The 23,087-nt window shown below is 37.2% G+C and overlaps 1 protein-coding gene across 1 annotated transcript in view; it reads left to right on the top strand.

Moving 5' to 3' along the window:
- The window catches only part of YME1L1 (YME1 like 1 ATPase), a 47,522-nt gene extending 25,110 nt beyond the window's left edge, over nt 1-22,412 (top strand). The window contains exons 8-19 of the mRNA XM_077772471.1: nt 1,643-1,725; nt 7,186-7,276; nt 10,315-10,467; nt 11,045-11,177; nt 11,963-12,025; nt 14,026-14,138; nt 15,028-15,183; nt 16,178-16,329; nt 17,167-17,293; nt 17,387-17,460; nt 19,075-19,161; nt 21,266-22,412. Coding sequence (XP_077628597.1) covers nt 1,643-1,725; nt 7,186-7,276; nt 10,315-10,467; nt 11,045-11,177; nt 11,963-12,025; nt 14,026-14,138; nt 15,028-15,183; nt 16,178-16,329; nt 17,167-17,293; nt 17,387-17,460; nt 19,075-19,161; nt 21,266-21,409 — 1,376 coding nt within the window. The 3' untranslated portion in view covers nt 21,410-22,412. The remainder of the gene's footprint in view (nt 1-1,642; nt 1,726-7,185; nt 7,277-10,314; nt 10,468-11,044; nt 11,178-11,962; nt 12,026-14,025; nt 14,139-15,027; nt 15,184-16,177; nt 16,330-17,166; nt 17,294-17,386; nt 17,461-19,074; nt 19,162-21,265) is intronic.
- The last annotated feature ends 675 nt before the right edge of the window (nt 22,413-23,087 follow it).

The following is a 23,087-nucleotide window of genomic DNA, read 5'->3' as shown; positions in this document are numbered from 1 at the left end:
CTTGAGATCATTAACCTAAGCTGAAATCAAGTTGGACACTGAACTGACTGAGCCACTGAGGCACTCCGCAGATTTTTTTTTAATGTTTGTTTATTAACTTTTGAGAGAGAAAGAGTGAGTGGGGCTGGGGCAGAGAGGGACTCCAAAGCAGGCTCCTCACTGTCAGCTTAGGGCCCAACTTGGGGCTGAAACTCACAAACCCTGCGATTATGGCCTGAGGCGAAGTCAGACACTTAACCGACTTAGCCACCCAGGCGCCTGCACACCACAGATTCTCAGACAATTTAGTGGCTAAAACTATTAGTTTCCATTCTAGAATTACTATATTACATTTACTCTTCAACGTGTATATTCTTGGTATGTTAAGTGTTTTCTCATTAACTCTGGTTTTACCTACTAATTTTCTTCCATCTAAATTTCTATCTTAAAGACAGTATTTTTGTCTTCGGAGAAAATTAGAAATTGCCTTTTACTCATTCGTATGTTTTGTATGGAAGCTTAACCAAGGTGGAGAGGTTTCAAAACGCTTTGTAATAAATAGTTCCTTATAGTTGATCTTAAATATTTTACTATTCTACCAAACTTTCAGGCTTTTTAAAATTATTATTATTTTTTTTTATTTTAAAAGTTTATTAGTTCATGAGAGAGTGAGAATCAGCAGGGAAGGGGCAGAGAGAGGGGGGGACAGAGGATCCGAAGGTCTGCCCTGACAGCAGAGCCTAATGTGGGGCTTGAAATAAACTTGTGAGATCATTAGATCAACAAAGGCAGATGTCACCCAGGCTCCTCTCACTGTCTTTCTTATACTTAATGATGTCATTGCTGATCTATCATCTAGGGGCAAGTAATAACAGTTCCTAGAGGAAGGAGGGTATATCAGAAATGAAATAATCTCGGGGCGCCTGGGTGGCTTAGTCGGTTGAGGGTCCGACTTTCGCTTGGGTCATGATCTCGCAGTTCGTGGGTTCGAGCCCCGCGTCGGGCTCTGTGCTGACTGCCGGCTCAGAGCCTGGAGCCTGCTTCAGTCTGTGACTCCCTCTCTCTCTGACCCTCCCCTGCTCACGCTGTCTCTCTCTCTCTCCTAGAAATAAATAAAACATTAAAAAAAAATTTTTTTTAAAGAAAAGAAATGAAATAATCTCTTTTAAGGTTCACCCTTTTTAAAAACAAATGCTAGTGCCAGCTTTTATTCTAGGTTTAAGGCAGTATATTTCCTGGTATACATCACTGACAGTTTGTATCAGGATAATTTAATGTTAAAAATGCAAAGTCTTGGGGCTTTTCCTAAATCCGCAAATCAGAAGTTCTGGGCCATGGACTGGGAGCTTGCATTAACACATATCTCCAGCGATTTTTATGCACAGTGGAGTTTGAGAATGATCGGTCCAAATCTCTATTGTTAGATATTATAGGAGAAGAGGGAAATACTGTTTCATTTTAATTAGAAGGTACAAAGATATCATTTTAATGAGAGTCATTTATTCGTTGAACATGGCCTAGAAATCCAGTGGACCTAGTTTCATACTTCACTGAATGTGAACTTTGATAATAATTTTTCTGTGCTTTCTTACATCTGAAAAATAAGGTGGTTGGAATTTGATGACTCTACCAGAGATATAAGCATTTCGTTTCCTCTCTCTAGTCCGCTTCCGGACAACAACAGGGCTTGACTCTGCAGTAGATCCTGTCCAGATGAAAAATGTCACCTTTGAACACGTTAAAGGAGTAAGTTAAGAAGTTTACCTTGCTTTCTTCAAATATTATCTAATTATGTAGGGCCAATATTTGATTTTAAAGGCATAAAATAGAAAAAATATATATATATTGGTCTCTACTTCAAGTTCCAGGCACTAAAACTCTTGTAATTCCTTAAGTGACATGAGTACTAGGTGCATTTTTGGTTCTACAGTTTAGTCTTTGACCCCGATTTCTGACACAGGGCTTTGCAATCCCTTGGAATTTATCGGGTGCTACCACTGTCTTTGGTATTGAGGCACCTCTGGGTGAGCTCCTGGATGGGGACTAGCTGTTAGAAGAGACCAAGTCATCATTAGAACTTAGATATTGGGATAAAAGAAATAAAACAAATCTCTCCCTTCATGGATTTTAATTCTAACAGAAACTGGACAATGATACGGCCTATAAGGAAATAATAGAGTATGTTCCAAAGTGACAAAGTGTTATGGGAATAAATAGAGCAGGGAAAGAAGATCGGGAGTTCTGAGAGAAAAGTCACAGATTTAAATGGTGATATTCATTGTATGGTTCAGAAGTTGACATTTGAGTGAACATTTAAAGAAGGTAAAGTAAACCATGGATTTTTTTTTTTAATATTTGAAGTAATCTCTACACCCAATGTGGGGTTTGGACTAACAACCCTGAGATCAAGAGTCTCACCCTCAGGGGCTCCTGGGTGGCTCAGTTGGTTGAACGTCCGACTCTTGAGTTTGACTCAGGTCACGATATTCACAGATTCGTGGGGCCGAGTCACATGTCAGGCTCCGTACTGAGCGTGGAGCCTGGTTAAGATTCTCTCCCTCTGTCCCTCTTGTGTTCTCTCTCTCTCTCAAATAAAGTGAAAATAAAACCACAACATAAATTCATTAAGCCCCTCCAATTATATTTGAAATATTCCTTATTAAAAGAAAAAAAAAAAGGCACATGCTCTACCAACTGAGCCAGCCAGGTGCCGCTAAACCATGCATGTATTTGAGCAAAGAACATTCCTAGCCAGAGGAACATGGAGAGCAAGGACCCTGAAGAGCTAACGTGCCTGGCGTGGTGATTGACCAATGAAAAGGCCACTTGTAATATGCAACAGAGTAAGAGTTCTTCCCCTTCCATACTCTGTTCCCTATATAAGCATAAATACTTGTCACATACTCAACTATTAGGGAATAAAGTGTCAGTAGTCACTATGCTGGTTTTATACCAAGTAGTCCTTCCCTTTGCAATTTAAACAGCCGTGAACCCTGTTGGAATTGTGACAAGGGAATCATTGAGGAGGAGGCTGGTGCAGTGAGTATTTGAAAATTTGACTCCTTAGTGCAGAGGGCCCTTCTCATTGTGTTTAAGGTGTGCAGAGAGCCTGCATGATACTAAACCTGTGCGGAGGCGATGGTCCGCAAGGCACTCTCGCTTTCTTCCTCCAATATACAGACTTCATTTCTTAATAGCCCACACTTGTGGAATGAGTCCATTTCTGACAACAAAGCTAAAGAAGACATGCTGATAATACTAGAAATGGGAACATCACAGGGGTGCCAGAGAGGCTTAGTCCATTGAGTGTCCAACTCTTGATTTCAGCTGAGATTATGATCTCACAGGTGCATGAGATCAAGCCCCACGTTGGGTTCTGTGCTGACAGTGCGGAGCATGCCTGAGATTCTCTCTCTCTCTCTCTCTCTCTGCTCCTCCCACTGCTCTCACACTCCCACTTTCTCTCAAAATAAATAAACATTAAAAAAAATGGGTATATCACAGAGTTTTCAGATTGTCCCAGTGTTTTCTGTGGTAGTATAAACAAATACTCTAATTATTGCTATGTTATATTACTGTCATTGCTATGAAATCTAAATTTATCTAAATTTATATGTAGATGTATGTAAATGTTCATATATAGATATCTATAAATGTTATATATATTTACATAGATATGTATACGAATGTTATAGTTTATAACATTTACCATAAGAGGTATAACATTAGGTGGTACCTGTGGTCAATTTTACAAAGTCTTTTTTTTTTTTACATTTATTTATTTATATTGAGAGAGGGAAAGAAAGGGCAAGCATGCGAGCTAGGGAAGGGCAAAGAGAAAGAGAGAATCCCATGCAGGCTCCTTACTGCCAGCACACTGCCCAAGACGAGGGGCTCAAACCCTCGAACCGTGAGATCATGACCTGAGCCGAAACCGGAGTTGGAGGCTCTACTGACTGAGCCACCATGTGCCCCAGTTTTACCAAGTCTTAGAGAGCTAGCATAGGAATGTCATTTCCTTGCTTAGAATGTCTGGTTTCACAGGAGTAATTTTATATGTAGCTGCCATAAAAATATGAATAAGGCTTTTATAGCTCATTCATTGTCTTGATCCCCCTAAACTCTGGTTTCCTATATAGATTTTATGTACCTCAGTTGGGAATTCTCTTACCATAGAGTCTGGGGAGAGAAATTGTAATTTGAGTAGCAGATGACATCTAATCTGTTTTTTTTTTTTTTCCCTATAATTCCAAGTTACCTGTTCCCTTGACCAAATGTATTTTGGTCTTCTTTTAGTATATGGATATCTTTGAATATTTAAAAATTTTATTTTATGTTAATGAAGTACCAAATCTCTTTTTAATCATAAATGTTATTGAAGCTTAGCATTCACAGACCTACACAAATCATAAATCTATATCTTTTTTCTTTTTTTTTTTTTTACAAATAGTTTGTTGTCTAGTCNCAATAGAACTCCCCTATGACCCAGCAATAGCACTGCTAGGAATTTACCCAAGGGATACAGAAATGCTGATGCATAGGAGCACATGGACCCCAATGTTCATAGCAGCACTCTCAACAATAGATAAATCTATATCTTAATAAATTCTCATACAGTGAACTCAATTATTGGCCCCCAGCTCAAGAAATAAAATATTAATAAAAACTTACTAGTTTTCCTTTCTTACCACTACAAGGATAATCATTGATTTGTTTAAGAACATACATTAATTTCCCCCAGTTTTGAATTGTATATAAACATGTATAATACATAGAGTGCATATGCTTTTTTTCACCCACTATGATGTTTGTGAGAGCCATCCATGTTTGTAAATGGAGTTGTAGTCATTTCATCCCCATTACTTTGTATTCTGTGAATATCACAGTACTGTATATTTATTCTACATTAGGTGGACATTGAATTGTGCCTAGTTAAGGCCTAAATACTGCTATTGTGACTATTCTGTGCATGTTTCTTGTTGAGCATATGTAACACATTTCTCATTGGCTCAGGAGTAGACAGAGCTTTACTTTTAACTGTAACTTTTATAAACGTCTTAGTATATTTTAATAATTTAATCAGAATAACTTTTAAAGATCATTCTAAGCCTTAAAAAAAAAAAAAACTCTTTGCTCTTTATTTCTTCTTAGAAATAGTCCTAGGAAATTATGTAAAAATTTAATTCTAGATTAAAAAAAAATTTTTTTTTAATGTTTTATTTATTTCTGAGAAAGAGAGGCAGCTTGACTAGGGCAGGGTCAGAGAGAGAGGGAGACACAGAATCTGAAGCAGGTTCCAGGCTCTGAGCTGTCAGCAAAGAGCTTGACACCGGGCTCAAACCCATGAATTGTGAGATCATGACCTGAGCTGAAGTCGGATGCTTAACCAAATGAGCCACCCAGGTGCTCCTAATTCTAAATTTTCATCATGCCCTTTGACCCAGTGATATTTCATGTGATAGTACATTCCTTTTCAGATAGTTTCTTTTAAACCCTGCCCAGTGTACTTGAGTTCTTTCTTCTCATTGAGAACTCCTGACGTGCCTCATTTGGTTAAGCATCCAACTCTTGATTTTGGGTCAGATCATGACCTCACATTTTGTGAAATTGAGCCCACACTGAGCTCTCTGCTGACAGTGTGGAGTCTACTTGGGATTCTCGCTCCCTCTTGCTCTGCCCTCCCCTCACTTGCATTTTCTTTCTCAAAATAAACAAATTTCAAAAATTTTTTTAAATTTAAAAAATAAAATAAATGCCCAAAAGAGTACATACACAATTGCATTTTTTAAAATTGTTTTTTTTTCTTTGTTTTTGTTTTTTTAAGAGAGAGCTTACATAGGCGGTGTGGAGTAAGGAGGAGAGGGAGAGAGAGAGAATTTCAAGCAGGCTCCAAGCTCCATGGGGAACCCCGATATAGGGCTCGGCTTCATAACCCCTAGATCCTGATCTCAGCCGAAATCAATGAGTTGGACCCTTAGCCTATTGAGCCACCCAGGCATTTTTAATTTTAATGCATATTTAATATTTTTAATGCTGTCTTTTTTATTTTTCCTTGAAAAAATAAAGTCTAGAGCATGAGTTCTGTATTCCTTGGTAGAGCCAAGTTGTGATTGTTTGCCCTCTGTAAGGGTCTGTGGCTTTCTAGTTCATTGTATTGCTACCAGTGCTGTTTTCCATTTGGTTTTCTGTGCTCACCTTTGATATCATTCTGGCTCTAGGTATTTGCATTTGTTCTGGTTGTGTGCTAACTGATTTCTCATAGACAGCTTTCTTGCCTTAGATCAGAGTCTTTTTAAAGTTGAGCTTGACATCTTTGTTGACCAGATTGGGCTTTACTCTTGCTAGGGATCTCAATTCTTACATGATCTTTTTCCATTTTGGGGAGTAAATATTCTAAGCTTTTTTAACCACAACCATTTACAAAACAATATCCGTACAGTATAACTTAATGTTAGTCACTGTCGTTTGGCATTTGTTAGGAACTAAATTGTTTATAATCTAGTAGTAATTCCTTATCATGAAAATAATCTCATCATGAATCATGAATCAACGCTATAATTTAAACACAGACTCCCTTGTCATTGATGTATATTCAGTTACATAGTTTGCCTTGGAAGCTTATAACCAGGTCAAAAGTTCTGAATTTGAAACTTGGTAGGTGAGCCTTTCTGTGTACATTCAATACTACTGACAATTTAGATCAAATTTTGAATATAGGTCCTTGTAAACTGTGGGGAGCACTGTTTCTTGAAAATGTAGGAAGTTGAGAATTCTTTTGTTGGGGTATGTAAGTAGATGCATAATGGGGGGTGGCTGGGTGGCTTAGTTCATAAGGATCTGACTCTTGACCTTGACTCAGGTTATAATCTCTCCGTTTGTGGCATTGAGCCCCCCCCACGTTGGGCCCTCTGCTGATCGTGCTGAGCCTGCTTGGGATTCTTCCTCTCCTCTCTCTCTGCTCCTCCCCATGCTTGTACTTGCTTTCTCTCTCTCAAAATAAATAAACTTCAAGAAAAAGGAGACTGTATAATTCGCAAAAAGAGGTGAAAACCTCTTTGTGTTTGCATTTATAAGGGGGCCTTCTTGTATACTTCTTTCACTGAAACAGAGAAAGCCAAGTTCGTTTCTAGTTAAATTTACTATTTTCAAAGAGGCAGCCTTGATAATCCATTATTTAGAATTGTTTGGTAAATTGTGTCACTTTAGGTGGAGGAAGCTAAACAAGAATTACAGGAGGTTGTTGAATTCTTGAAAAATCCACAAAAATTTACCGTGCTTGGAGGTAAACTTCCAAAAGGTAAGGTACCTTCCCTTTACCATGACTTGATATCAGAAATACTGTAATCCATTGGTAATTTAATTTTTATCAGGTTTCAATGCCTAAAGTTTAATTCTTAATTGCTATTTTAGAAATAAGTCTTCATTCTAAACATAATAGCATATAACCTTTTTTTGGGAGGAAGGAGATTTTGAGTTTTGTTATAATTTGAAACTTTTAAGTTGTAAGAACAGTACAGAGAACTCTCTGTACTCTTAACCAGACTCAACAATTTTGAACACTTTGTCCCATTTGCTCATTCACTTTCTTCACATAAATGTATTTTTTTAGTATATGTGCTGCCGAAGTGAGCACTAAATGTATTTTTTTAAGTTACTGGAGAGTAAAGTATCAATATCATGCTCCTTTAACCCCAAATACCTATTACATATTTCTTTTAAATAAGGATATTCTATTATATAACTCCAATACAGTGGTTAAAATCAGGACATTTAACTTGATTCCAAAACTATGATAAAATTCACAGTCCTATTCAAATTTCAGCATTTCTCTTACTAATTACATCCTTTGTAGGGAGGTCCTCCCATCCCCCTTGCCACGCCAGGTAGGACATGATCCAGGTTTACGCGTAGCATTTAGGTTTTTCTTTACTCTGAAAAAGTTCTTTAGCCTTTTATTACAGGGGTGGGTATGGATCTTTTATGACCTTAAAAATAGTACACACTGCTTTGTAGATTGTTCCTCTCTGATGTTTTCTAAGTTAATGACTTTTAATGACTGTTGTGATTTATAAGAAGAAATATATATTTAGTCTTAATCCCATTTCTTACAATTCCATCGTGTTGAGAGCAACACTGTGAGGTGACTTTTAGAACTTACCGAAGGTTAGGAGCTGGTTGCCAGTAGAATCAAACATGTGATTACATGGCTGAATCTTTCATTCTCACCCTCCTGACTACTGGGGGGTGAGGGGGGGAGTGGCTGGAGGTTGAATCAGTCATGCTTGTCTAATGAGGCCTCCATAAAACCCCAAAAGGATAGCGTTCAGAGAGCTTCCAGGTTGCTAATGTGGGCGATGTGGGAAGAGTGGCATAGGAAGAGAGGGCACAGAGGCCCAACAGTCCTTGGCCTTTTCCTTGCCCTGTGCATCCCTTCCATGTGCCTGGCAGTTCCTGAGTTCTATCCTTTGATAAGAAACCAGTCATCTAGTAAGTACAGTGTTGTTTCTCTGAGTTCTGTGAGCCATCTTAGCAAATGAATCAAATCCAAGGAAGAGGTCACTGGAACCTCCTGTGGATAGCCTGTTGGTCAGAAGCTTAGGTAACAACCTGGTCTTGCAGTTGACATGGGAAGGAGTTGGGGTGAGGCAGTCTTTGGGGACCGAGTCCTTGACTACTAATGGTATTTGATGCTATGTGCAGGTAGTTCATGTCAGAATTGTAGGACACCCAGCCGGTTTTGGAGAATTGCTCGTTGGTGTGAGGGAAAAAGCACATAGTCGAATTGGGTACAAAATCGTAATGACTTTCTGGTGCCCTTGTACAATACAATTGTAGTATTCTTTAATCATTTCTATTGAGCGTTTACATGCTTTCAGTGTTTTGATGTTAAAATTAGCACAGTGGGGCCTGGGCATAGGGGGTGGAGGGAACGGGAGAGACAAGCTTCCAGTTGGAGGATGAAGAAGTCCGAGGAATAGCAGGACCAGCCTAGGAAATCTAGTCAGTGATACCATAAGAGTGTTGCATGTTGACAGACAGTGACTACACATGTGCGCAGAGCAGAATGTATAAACTTGTCAGATCACTATGTTCTCTACCTGAAACTAATGTCCCTGTGTGTCAGCTACACTCGAATAAAAATGTTTGATTCAAATAACAAAGTCAGTGCTGTGGTGATCCTGTTAATAGCTCAAGGCTTTGCCCCCATGCTTAATAACCTCCTTAGGATACATTGGAGACTTACTCATGTATTATTTATTCATTATTATAGATTCCAATTCTAGAAATGAAATGGGTGAGTTAAAGGGGACACTCCTATTTCCATTTGGTTTTGTGCTGCGCACTGTCTCTACTGAGAATTTTCAGAAGGATCTAAAACTGTTTCCATGAGCCTGCTAATTGAGGGTTCGTTTATGAAGTCCATATCCTAACATCATAAAGAGCATGTTTGAAACCATAAAATAGTTACCTTTTTCTCTCCAATCACAAGGGATATTGTATAAAATTGTGGGGACCTTCTCAGGTACCAAAATGTATTCTATAGTAATTGATACGGTGAGGAGTTAGGAAGAACAATAACATGGTAACGCAAGGGAATAGTCTGAATGGTATTGTTCAGCTTTCCTTTAAAAAGAGTATTTAATGTTAAAATACAGAATTAATATAGTTTTGTTGCATTTTTAAATGTAGTCTGAAAAATGGAAAGTTATGGAAACCAAAGAATTCTATTACCCAACTTGGAAGAACTTATTGCTGTTTTGAAAAACATATGAAAAAGTCACAAAGATGTAGAGATTAACTACTTAACATCTACATACTGTGTTATGCATCACCTAAGACTAAGCACATTATCCTAAATAAAGAGTATAGTTTATCCTACCAGATTAAACCTAAATACTATTTCCTTAATATGTTGCAGGCTAGGTGTTTTTCAAATTTTCATCAGATGTCTCTAGAATTAAGTATGTTTTTTATGGAAGATCATCAAGTCAAGGTTTTATGCATTACATTTTGTTGTTTAATCTCTGAATCTGTTCTGATGTGAATTTTATTAGTTTAATGATAAATATGTTTGTATTTCTTTCTCAAGATTCTGACTTGTCTCTGACAGAACTGTAAACAGGATTTAAATGATAGAGGGAAATTAGTTTTGGAGAAGATCCTGAAGTGAATCATGATTAGAGACAAGTTTTGCTTTCTTTCAGAACACTGTAGGTCATGTGTCTTCAACCTCCTAACTATATAAATTAATTATTAACTAGTTGTTTTATAGGCTCACATTAGGATTTGTTTTTATTTTTAATTTGAATTGTTCTCACTTATTGTTTCTTTTAGGAATTCTTTTAGTCGGACCACCAGGGACAGGAAAGACACTTCTTGCTCGAGCTGTGGCTGGAGAAGCTGATGTTCCATTTTATTATGCTTCTGGATCAGAATTTGATGAGATGTTTGTGGGCGTGGGAGCCAGCCGCATAAGAAATCTCTTTAGTACGTTTCGGGGTTATCTTTCATAGAATCTTGAATGTTCTTAATTTTTGGAGAAGAGGGCTTCTTACCTCTTTCTTTGCTTCGGGTGTATGATTCATCGCTGACCTAGCCATTGTGGGGTTCTGGTTTTAGGGAATTTAATGTGTGAGCTACAACAGAAGTGTACTTTTCCTCCAAACAGAAGAGCTAGGAAGGGTGTTTGATGAGGTTGCGGGCTGTTGGAAAGCCGGCTTTTTTGTTGTTGTCCTATTCATTTTATTCGTTAATTGGATGGTATGTAATTAAGGAATAGTTGGCCTCCGCTCTGATTGTATATGGTTTGTACAGTTGGAAGAATGAAGACTCAGTTGTTTTTATTGTACATTATTCTGTATGATACAGTTTTTGGAGGCCAGTGTTCTTCCATCAGTTTTGAAAGAAAGAAAGAAAGACCTCCTTTTGTGTTGTTTCTCCCACATGAATGTCTTTTGTTGGCTTTTAACAATTTCCGGGTTTTTCATGTGTATCATATTTATATGATTTGGTTCAAAAAGTATTGGTTTCATTAAACTGATTTGAATCTCTTCTGTTTTCCTAGGGGAAGCAAAAGCAAATGCTCCCTGTGTTATATTTATTGATGAATTAGATTCTGTTGGTGGAAAGCGAATCGAGTCTCCGATGCATCCATATTCAAGACAGACTATCAATCAACTTCTTGCTGAAATGGATGGGTAATTGAATCTTCCTCTGTCTTTAGAATAGGGTGATATATTTGATACCATTCGAGAAATGGGGAAAAATGTAGACAACAGAGTAGTCCCTAGTGCAAGACGTCACAACAAGCTGCATTCTCTGTGTTGTGTTGTTTCCATTACTAATGGGGAGATTGATGGATCAACTTTTCTTAATTGATGCCCTCTACACCTTTTTCATTAGTTGTACTATGACAGGAGTACTGAGAATAGTAGTCTCTTTGGAGATGTAAAGGGATTGTATACTGGTGTTTACACAATTTGCGACTCGCTTTTCATGTTGTTGTAGATTAGAAGTTTGTATCAGTTCTTATAGTAGAAAAAGCAAGAGGTGGGGTTGCTTTGAAAGAAGCAAAAACCACTTAAAACCCATATAAGGCAGCTTGAAACCAAATAGGAAGTCTAGGAACATACATTTGAATTGGTAAACTTGAGAATAATTTTTCACAGATTAGTTCAGGCACCCAAGCCTGTTGTGTCAGGCCATCCCTTCCTAAGTAGAACACTTTTGTGAAGGTCTGTAATCATAGGTGACTTTGTGATTTATTGTTTGCAGTTTTATTAAAGTATTCTGGCCTGATTACATTTGTGAGTTCTTTTTGTTGTTGTTGTTTTCAAAAAATAACAGAGATGTTATAAAAAAGATCATTCTGTTTTCTTTGCTGTTAATAAAATGCATGGTAAACAGTTTTTTGTAGAGCATTTCTATATGTATACTGTTTTAATTTTCAATGAAAAGGTACTTTTTTTTCTTTTTTTGATAGTTTTAAGCCCAATGAAGGAGTTATCATCATAGGAGCCACAAACTTCCCAGAGGCATTAGATAAGTAAGTATTAAAAGACTTCTTTTGATAAGTACTGGTCATACTAGAGCAGGGATGAGCTTTAAAAGAGAAGGAAGCCCATCACAAAACATCACATATGATTCCATTTGTATGATGTCCCGAGTAAACAAATCCATAGCAACAGAAAGTAAAATAGTGGTTGGTGCCAGAGGGTGGGAAGAAGGGGGAGTGACTGTTGGTGGCTGTGGGGTTTCTTTTGGGGGAGGGGAATAAAAATATTTATTATTTACTAATTTATTATTTAATAACCCAAATTAGATTGTTGATAGCTGTACAACTCTGAATATATTAAAAACCACTGGATTGTCTACTTTAAGTTTTGTGATAGGCTAAATACATCTCAGTAGAGCTGTTAAAAGAATCTTTTGACAAACTTTATATCACAAAATTTTGGGGGTGGTGAGCGTTTGTAAAATAAAACTTAGACTTTTAAATTTTTGTTGTTTTTATCATAGAAGTTTCTCTTGTTTTCTTTTTTAATATGTTTGTTTATTTTTGAGAGAAAGCAGACGGGGGAGGGTCAGAGAGAGGGGGAGAGAGAATCCCAAACAGGCTCAGCACTGTCAGCTCAGATTCCAACATAGGACTTGAACTCAACTGTGAGTTCATTACTTGAGCTGAATTCAGTACTAGCAATGGACTGAGCCACCAGGTACCCCTAAGTTACTAATATTTTTCTCTAAGTTTATTTTTGAGAAACAAGTGGGGGAGAATTGGAGGGTCAGAGAAAGAAAGGGTGACACACAATCCGAAACAGGCTCCTCCAGCTCTGAACTGTCAGTGCAGAGCCCAACACAGGACTCAAACTCATGAACCGGCAGATCATGACCTGATTCCTTGGTTGACTGACTTACATGTTTTTGTTTGAGGGTTCTTTGCTATCTATCTGTATCAAACTTCATTCTGCCATCTGGTTATTGACACTGTTATTTTAGGCATGTTTTTAATAGTTTTTTTTTATGTTTTATTAAACTTTTTTTGTTATTGTTTGTTTATTTTTGAGAGACAGAGATCTAGTACAAGTGGGTAAGGGGCAGAGAGAGAGGGAGACACAGATTCTGAAGCAGGCTGCAGGCTCTGAGCTGTCAGCACAGAGTACAAAGCGCGGCCTGAACCCACAAACCGGGAGATCATGACGCGAGCCAAAGTTGGACACTCAACCGACTTAGCCACCCAGTGGTCTGTTATGTTTTGTTTGTTTGTTTGTTTATGTGTTTTAAAAATTTTTTATGTTGGGGCGCCTTGGTGGCTCAGTCATTTAATGTCCGACTTCGGCTCTGGTCATGATCTCACAATTCGTGGGTTCAAGCTCTGCGTCGGGCTCTGTGCTGACACCTCAGAGCCTGGAGCCTGCCTCAGATTCTGTATCTCCCTCTCTGTGACCCTCCTCTGTTCACGCTGTTTCTCTCTCTCTCTCAGAAATAAATAAAAAATATTTAAAAAATTGTTTTTTAATGTTCATTTTAGAGAGCAGGAGAGAGAGACACAGAGTGTGAGTGGGGAAGGGGCAGAGGGAGAGGGAGACAGAATCTGAGGCAAACTCCTGGCTCTGAGCTGTCAGCACAGAGCTCATTGTGGAGCTCGAACCCATGAACTGTGAGATCATGACCTGAGTGGAATTCAGAGGCTTAACTAAGTGAGCCACCCAGGTGTCCCTTGAGCCATGTTTTAAAAGGACTTCTATGAATATTTATGTTCAGAACCCCAATCTAAGGTGATATAGGTGATGGGGATTAAGGAGTATACTTGTCGTGATGAGCACTAGGTCATGTGGAATTGTTGAATCACTGTACTGGACACATGAAACTAGTAGAACACTGTATATTAACTATAGTAGAATTAAAATTAAAACCTCCAAATCTCCAGTCTAACTTCAGTTGCCATTATCTTTCCATCTTGTGTTTAGAATGTCGGCCACATTTAATTGGACCTTCAGCACAGTCAGTATTAATTTATATTTTCATTTTATAATCTCCCTTTAGTGCCTTAATACGTCCTGGTCGTTTTGACATGCAAGTTACAGTTCCAAGACCAGATGTGAAAGGTCGAACAGAAATTTTGAAATGGTATCTCAATAAAATAAAGTTTGATCAATGTAAGTCTAATTCCATTAACACCAACATTATTATTATCTCTATAAAAACTGGTAATATTTCATTCCACACTGTTTGTGGTCCTTACTCGATAGATGTCTCAAAAGACCAGTTTGTTTCATATGTCCTTTTTTCTTTCCATGTGTATGTCCTTTTTACAGTTTCTTATTACTTACTGTATATTCAAGGGATTCCATCATTAGAATCCAGATTCTAAAGGAAGTTTTCTTGCAAGTGTTCAATAATACTGGAAGATGAATGTATGTATAAGTGCTTTTAAGGTGAATGAAATATGAAAACTAAAAATCATATATAATCACTTTGGGGCTAAAAGAGGCAAACTAAAACCAATCACATGAAAATATGAACTCAATAATAAACACGGCTATTAAGCTGTAGTATTTTCAAAAACAGGTAAAATACTTTGTTAAACCTAATATGTGTCCTATAATAAGGAGAGCTTTTATAAATGTACATATAATAATACTAAATACTGATGTATGAAATATTTTAAGGTGAAATCCAGAAAATAAAATGTTGTCTGTGAGTATACTTATTTATATAAAATGTTGTCTGTTAGTATCAGTTTCTGGTTAGGCTGGTAACAATTTTGGTCATAATTTGAAAGTTGATAAATCATTTCTTCAACCCTACATTTGTTTTTCACAACGTTATTTAAATTTAAGAAATGTTGTGTTTTGTCTCTTTGGCAATATTAATAGTATATTTAATGGTAGTTTGGGCTTTGTTCACCTAGAATTTAGTAAAGTGAGTTTATTTTGTAGTTGCAGTGAGATCAATATTTTAAGTTCTAGTTGAGGATAGATTTTTTTCTTCTGGAGTTTGTGAATAACTGTTTTGGAATTTTAATGTTGTCTTCTGTTTTCATAGCCGTTGATCCAGAAATCATAGCTCGAGGTACTGTTGGCTTTTCTGGAGCAGAGTTGGAGAATCTTGTGAACCAGGCGGCATTAAAGGCAGCTGTTGATGGAAAAGAAATGGTTACCATGAAGGAACTAGAGTTTTCCAAAGATAAAATTCTAATGGGTAGGTTCTCTCTGTCTCTCTCTCTCTTTTCCGTGTCTTACACTGTTCATTATGTTGGAGAATAAAGTATTCTTTTTGAGAAAATGTTTATAAAGAATGGTACAGGAGCAAGAAAATAGGTACTCAGAAATAAGCATGTAATTAGGCCTCTTACAAAGCAAAGAACATTTATATGATTATACTTATACTGTTTGGGGGGCCAGGGTATCATGTGTTTCCTCTTATCTGATATTGCTGATAAAAGAATAATTTAACTGTGACACCAGGGTGGCTCAATTGATTAGGTGTCCAACTCTTGATTTTGGTTCAGGTCATGTTCTCATGGTTTATGACATCAATCCCCATGTCGGGCTTAATGGTGAGAGTGCGGAGCCTGCTTGGGATTCACTGTCTCCCTTTCTTTCTGCCCTTCCCCTGCTCGAATGTTCCTGGTCTCTCTCTCAAAATAAATAAATAAACTTGAAAAAAGAAAAATTTTACTAAATTTCAATATTTGATTTTAAATGTTGATTGACTTCGAAACAGATTAGGACAATCCTGTTTAAATTTATTTGCTTTTCTTTTTTCTAATGTTTTTTTAAAATTTATTTTTGAGAGAGAGAGACCGCATGAGCAGGGGAGGGTCACAGAGAGAGAGAGAGACAAAGAATCCAAAGACAGACTCCAGGCTCTGAGCTAGCTGTCAGCACAGAGCCCAATGCTGGGTTCGAACTCATGAACCATGTGATCATTACCTGAGGTGAAGTTGGACGCTTAACCAACTGAGCCACCCAGGCGCCCCTAAATTTATTTTCTAGAATTAAACTTTCCTTTTTGACAGTTAGGATTAAGATGATAGCTCTTATAATTCTGTCACTTGGCATATTCTTTAAAATATTCATTAATCATGATAAGTCATGTTACACTAAGAATTACTTAAAGGCAAATGGTTTTTATTCATCTAATTATACTTTCCTAGTGGAATAATTTTGTTCAATTGAATTTTTATCATTAGGGCCTGAACGTAGGAGTGTGGAAATCGATAACAAAAACAAAACCATCACAGCATATCATGAATCTGGTCATGCTATTATTGCCTATTACACTAAGGATGCAATGCCAATAAACAAAGCTACCATCATGCCACGAGGCCCAACACTTGGGCACGTAAGTATATTGTAGTTTTTGTTTTCTTTAGCTTTCAAGTATCACTCTCCAAAAGCTGATGATGAAGGAAATTGTTGATGAAAATAATGTAAAAGAAAATTCAACTAAATCTCCAGTTTGTTGATCACTTTCTTCTGAAACATTCTGAACAGTCGTGAAATCAGACATTTGTGAAATTGTTCTGCCTATGAATATTAATATTTCAGGTAGTATATATTTACATTATGAATTTTAAGTCTGGAATGACAACCAAGGATCTTTCTTAAATATGTAATTGCTCTTTTCCCTCCACAGAGAACCTGTGTGGTAGTTCCAGAGTGTTTCTTTTCTTTTTTTTTTTTTTTAAATNCAGAGAGAGAGGGAGACACAGACTGAAACAGGCTCCAGGCTCTGAGCTTACAGTCAGCACAGAGCCTGACGCGGGGCTCGAACCCACGAACCGCGAGATCATGATCTAAGCGAATGTCGGACGCTTAACCGACTAAGCCACCCAGGCGCCCCTAGAGTGTTTCTAAGATTATTTTCACTGAGTACAAGTTTCATTCTCAGGTCTTTCTACTGGTAGACATTCTGTGCTCCTTGCTGTACCTGGGGACACGTCTGTCCTATTGCAGCATTAGATGTCTTACATATAAAATAAACTTTTGTTGTATAATAATTGTGCTTATTTTGTGTGTTGCCAGTTTTGTCGTCAGTCACCCGGTGACCATCTCTACTACGTGTCTTAGAGCTGTCAGCATCATGGTTTTTAGTACAATAGTGGGAGCCAAATGGTAATTGTGATGAATAAGTATTTCAAACTGTATCTGAAGTGTTTCTTTGTTTCCAATCGTCTAGGTGTCCCTGTTGCCTGAGAATGACCAATGGAATGAAACTAGAGCTCAGCTGCTTGCCCAGATGGATGTTAGTATGGGTGGAAGAGTGGCCGAGGAGCTTATATTTGGAACTGACCATATCACAACAGGTTGCCTATAAAGAATGGCTTTAGTTCAAATTATGCTTGCTGATTTCAAGATATTTTTTAAAATTGTGTTCTTTGTATATGTTTAAATTTTAGGTGCTTCCAGTGATTTTGATAATGCAACTAAAATAGCAAAGCGCATGGTTACCAAATTTGGAATGAGTGAAAAGGTAATAGCTACTTAAAATTTTTTTTAATGTTTGTTTATTTTTGAGAGATATGATAGTGAGCGGGGGAGAGGCGGAGAGAGAGGGAGACACAGAATCCAACGCAGGCTCCAGGGTCTGAGCTGTCAGCACAGATCCTGACATGGGGCTTGAACTCATGAACTGTGAGACCATGACCTGAGCCGAAGTTCGATTCTTAACCGACTGAACCACCCAGGTGCCCCTATAATAACCTATTTTAATTCTTCCTTGTGGATTAAGTGATGATTTGCCAAGTGCCTCATTATAAATTGATAACGTTTACTTTTCCCCTGTCTTATTCCAAGTAGATGTTTCACAGCTTATTCTAAACTAAATGTTTTTTTCTGAGTGATAGTATTTAGTATCTTCTTCCATTCTGGCTGCTTGGACAGTAACAGGTAGTATCTCATGAGCTAAGCAGATGATGAGGTTTTGTCTTTCTATTCATATGATATAAAACCCCTCCTTGCTGAGTTTCCTTACTTTACCCTTTTCACATATTTCAGTTTCCTACATTATCACTGTGGCTTCATGAAGCACTTTTTTTTTTTTTTACTGTTTCACTCATTTCTGAGAGAGAGAGCGAGAGAGAGAGAGAGACGCAGCATGAGCAGGGGAGGGTCAGAGAGAGAGGGAGATACAGAATCAGAAGTAGGCTCCAGGCTCTGAGTTGCCTACACAGAGCCCGACGTGGAGCTCGAACCCACGAACCCTGAGATCATGACCTGAGCCGAAGTCGGACTCTTAACCCACTGAGCCACCCAGGTGCCCCCACAAAGCACTTCTTTTTTTTTTTTAATAGTTTATTGTCATGTTGGTTTCCATATAACACCCAATGCTCATCCTCCCAAGTGCCCTCCTCCATGTTCATCGCCCCCATCCCCCCCGACANATCTTCTTGATCTATTCGTCCGTTGATGGACACTTAGGCTCTTCCCATGTTTTGGGAAGTTCTGCTTTGAACATTGTTGAAAGTTCTGCTATGAACATTGGGGTACATGTGCCCCTATGTATTAGCATTCCCATATCCCTTGGGTAAATTCCTAGCAGTGCTATTGCTGGGTCATAGGGGAGTTCTATTGTTAATTTTTTAAGGAATCTCCACACTGTTTGCCAGAGGGGCTGTACCCGTTTACATTCCCACCAACAGTGTAGGAGGGTGCCCGTTTCTCCACATCCTCGCCAGCATCTAGAGTTCTCTAATTTGCTCATTTTAGCCACTCTGACTGGTGTGAGGTGGTATCTCAGTGTGGTTTTGATTTGTATTTCCCTGATGAGGAGGGATGCTCAGCATCGTTTCCCCATGAAGCACTTCTAATACATTGCTTTGTGGATTTCTCTATTTCGAATAGCTTGTGAAGATTTTCCAAGAAGGTGCTCAGAATCATAGTTTTCATTTTTTTGTCTTGTTCATACTTTTAATTTTAGTCTTACACTTGCAGAAGAATAAAGAAATCTTTTGCCCTCAATGTGTTTTTATACTGAATTTCTTCCTTTCCCCCAGAATGTTTCCTTAAGTATAGGAATAGTACTTCCTCTGTTATATTTCTGAGTGGTTTAGGTTTTTCTGTTCAATTTCTTTCTTATTTGTTTTAGCTTGGAGTTATGACCTACAGTGATACAGGGAAACTGAGTCCAGAAACTCAATCTGCTATTGAACAAGAAATTAGAATCCTTCTAAGGGTAATGGTCATATTTGTCTATGCTTATGTATCTATCTTGTCATAACTAAATGGTAAGGTACTTCCACGGGATATTGGTTGTCCTCTAGAAGTTATATATAATCAGGATAATGAGTGCACCATTGTGACGATGATTTTAATACATTGTTTGGGAGCCTCTGGTTATAGAGTGGATATTTATTCTGGCCATAGGCTAAGATTGGTTTATAACAGTAATTATGATTATTCTACTTGAGCTGTAAAACTATAGTGTTGTTAAAATGGGGTATTACTTAAGTCTTTATTGGTGTATCCTTCTGACATATATTTTATTCAGCAAATATTATTTGCTTTGTGGTAGCTGTGTGCCTGCACTGAGAATGAAGAACAAAGGTCTTTGGAAACAAGTCTTTTTTATTTCAATGTCCAGGAGCTGTATAGTTGTATGTACTGTTTACTGAGCAAACAGTCATGATGGCCTAGTGTGGCGGAAGTATGTAGATCACAAGCTTAGTTTTATACATGTTGAACTTGAAATGTGTCAGTGAAAATTTCAAGTTGGACGAGATAACATGGGTCTGGTGGTGCTTAGTGCAGAGGTTGGATATGTGCATTCCATTTGGATATGCATGAAGGCAGATTTTGGAATGGGAAAGACTGAGCTAAATGCCAGGAGTCTAGTGAAAGAGAACTGAAATTAGGGGAGGCAATAGCAAAAGGAAGGATATTGAATAGGGCTCTAGAGTCTGATGTGTAAACTTCAAAGGCATTTTGCTTTACCTAATGATCTGGCCATGGCAAAGGGAACAAAGAACTCAGCTCTTTACCCTGAAATGTCTGGGATCAGAGTGAATTAAGAACTGTCACTTGAGGGCCTAGGAGTCTCCCCAGGAGGGCCAGGGTTTATTTTTAAGTTTTTTTTAATGTTTGGTAATTTTTGAGACAGAGAAAGACAGCATGAGCCAGGGAAGGGCAGAGAGAGAGGGAGACACAGAATCTGAAGCAGGATCCAGGCTCTGAGCTTACAGCAAAGAACCTGATGTGGGGCGTGGGCTCATAAACCATGTGATTACAACCTGAGCTGAAGTCGGACGCTTAACCAACTGAGCCATCCAGGTGTCCCTAGGAGGGGCAGGCTTTGATGAACTCAAGAAAGTAGAAGAAATGCTTTAAGGAAGCTGAGTATATGAGGAGTTTATATAATGGGATAGTTTCGGTGTTTCAGAAGAGAAAGTTTCTCTGCCTTTCCAGAAACTTCATTCTCCTTCCTTTATTCTTTATGTTATTTTGAGTAAATTGTATTCTCCTATTCCTAGAGTATTGGAAATACTCCTTTTTTGCTCTAATACATTTCTGAGAATTTAGCAAACATAATAAAAATTGGATTCTTTTTCTGAAACAGTAAGTTAGGAAGGCACTTTCAACTAGATGGCACATTGTTATTAAGGGAAATGATTACTACTTAGTAACATTTTAGGAACAAATGTGTATGAAACTTAAAAGTATGAAGAACTAAGAGTAGTCTTACATGTTACAATGTAAGAGTTTCATTCCAGCAGAGTTTTTAAAGTTATTACTAAATTTAAAAGTTATTACTTGATTATTAGTTATAATATTCCATGGTAACTTCTAATACTTTATGCTTTCCTTGATTTTGATTATTTCATTTGAACATAAGAGTTTCATTCAGAATGTCTTTTGATGTCTATTTGTAATCATTGCGTTATGTTCGTATGACCTGTGCTTCTTGGTGTTGGTGAATTCATTTTACAGTGTTCTAGTTGTCACAGACTGACAGTGAGTTGTTACCAAGGAAAAGAACAGAAAAGTAGTTCTTTTCTGGCCATTGCAATTGTATAAGTGGGTGACATCTCACAAGCAAAAGGAACAAGTCGTTCCTTTCCTTTTTAACATGTATATTGAATGGAGAAGTGATTTCTTTGTTCACAGACCTTATTTTAAAAGTAAGTAAGTACAATCTTACTTTTATATCTTTAAGTAGGTCCTTGTCTAAGTAGTCGTCAGTTATCAATGTGATGGATTTTAAGGGTAAGAATAGAATGTTTCTTTTTTATGGTTTTTGCTTCTCCTTTCTGCCTCTTAGATACCTGCTTTTTCTATTTCAGGACTCATATGAACGAGCGAAACACATCTTGAAGACTCATGCAAAAGAGCATAAGAATCTAGCAGAAGCTTTACTAACCTATGAGACTCTGGATGCTAAAGAGATTCAAATTGTTCTTGAGGGAAAGAAATTGGAAGTGAGATGATAACTCTTAAAATGGAAGCATTGCTGGTTTTACTGCAAGAATATATAAGTAGCATTTCAGTAGTCTCCTTTTGCAATGCTTTTCTCCCATTCTTGACTTAGTATCATCACTCAGTGGTCTGAAACATTTTGTTAGTCCTTTGTCACATTTAATCTAATTTTAGTTATTCTCATGATGATGCCTATTGCAAATTATCAACTCATAGCAAACATGTTCAAGAAAATAAAGAATTATTAGGATTGAAAACAGCTTGTTTGAGCAATGTCAATCAGTTTTTAAGTTGAAAATAAGTAATGATTTTATGGTTGGTTCTCTACTAGATGTGAATAAAAATTGTGCCTTTAGCTCCTGGGAAGTATTTTTACTTGGCAGAGTAAAATTGTCAAAGGATTGTCTTTGTTTTTAGACTGTCTCATTTATCTTTGATAAAGAAATCATGCCATTCGGCTTTTGGTGAACCATATTTCTACATAGGTCAGTGGAAACTTCTTTAAGATGCACTTAATTATGCTCCAGATTTTCCATATATAAAATAGTTCTGTTTTTATTTTTGTTTGTCAAAGAGTAGAGAATTGTAAACATACATAATCAGAATTTTATAACCTAGAAATGCAGCTTGCATTTTCATGGTCTTTTTTTTTTAACATCATTATCACTCTTACTAATGAAATTTATTTCAAAGCAACAAGGATTTTGTTAAATAAAAGGTAACTCACTTCAAGTTCTGAATTATATACTTATATAATTATGCTTGGTATTGAAAGAAAAATTAATCCCAAATCTCAGTTCCATAAAAGCGAACTTTGAATTGCCCTGCGTTAGAAATGGAAAGTTGTGTTTGCTTTTCATTCAGATCTTGTGAATATGAACATGTTGTTACAGGATTTACAGATGACTATTTAACTCAATAGAAAAATTATTTTAGAGCTCATTGTATTGGTTTTTACAGCCAAATTAAATTGTTGATGTGATTTTATTAAAATTACCTACAGTTTTTTAATAACTTTTGAGCTGTATATGGTCTTCATTGAAGAAGTTGATAGGGGGAATTTGTTGTACAATATCCTTGCCTTTTTTTAAATGTAATTTTAAATTTTGATCTAATTTCAAATTTATAGAAATACTACCAAAATAATAAAAGGAGCTCCTATAGGAGGGAATAAATATATAGGGAATATATTCCCTTGGTCCAGATGCACCATCCCATTTGTTAATTGCCCACCTCCCTTTCTCCCTTTATTTTCTCCCTTCTCCTTCCCTCTCCCTCTTTCTGTGTATCTATTATGTATGTACACGTGTCTTTGTGTCGATGCATGTTTTTATTTTTCTGGAATAGACTTTTAGTATTGAAATTGCTATGTCATGTGGGAAGTTTCTGTTTACCTTTTTGAGAACCTGATGAACTGCATTTGCATTATTCTCTACATCTTTTACAGTACTTCTTACAGTCTGTCTTTTTGATAAAGTCATTCTAGTACGAATGAAATATTAGCTCCTGGATCTAATATACATTTACCTACACTAGTGATATTGGGCATCTTCTCCTTTTTTAGTGGCCATTTGTGTATTTTATTTGGAGAAGTGTCCATTCAGACCACCCTACCCATCACTTTTAGGTTGTCTTATTATGTGTTGTAGGAGATATATATTCTAAATACAGTTTCTTTATATTGCTTTT

Source organism: Crocuta crocuta, unplaced genomic scaffold (assembly GCF_008692635.1).
Source record: "Crocuta crocuta isolate KB4526 unplaced genomic scaffold, BGI_CrCroc_1.0 scaffold96, whole genome shotgun sequence".
In the NCBI taxonomy this organism is placed as follows: domain Eukaryota; kingdom Metazoa; phylum Chordata; class Mammalia; order Carnivora; family Hyaenidae; genus Crocuta; species Crocuta crocuta.
The sequence above is the reverse complement of the archived record's forward strand: the minus strand, read 5'-3'. Positions and strand labels throughout refer to the sequence as shown.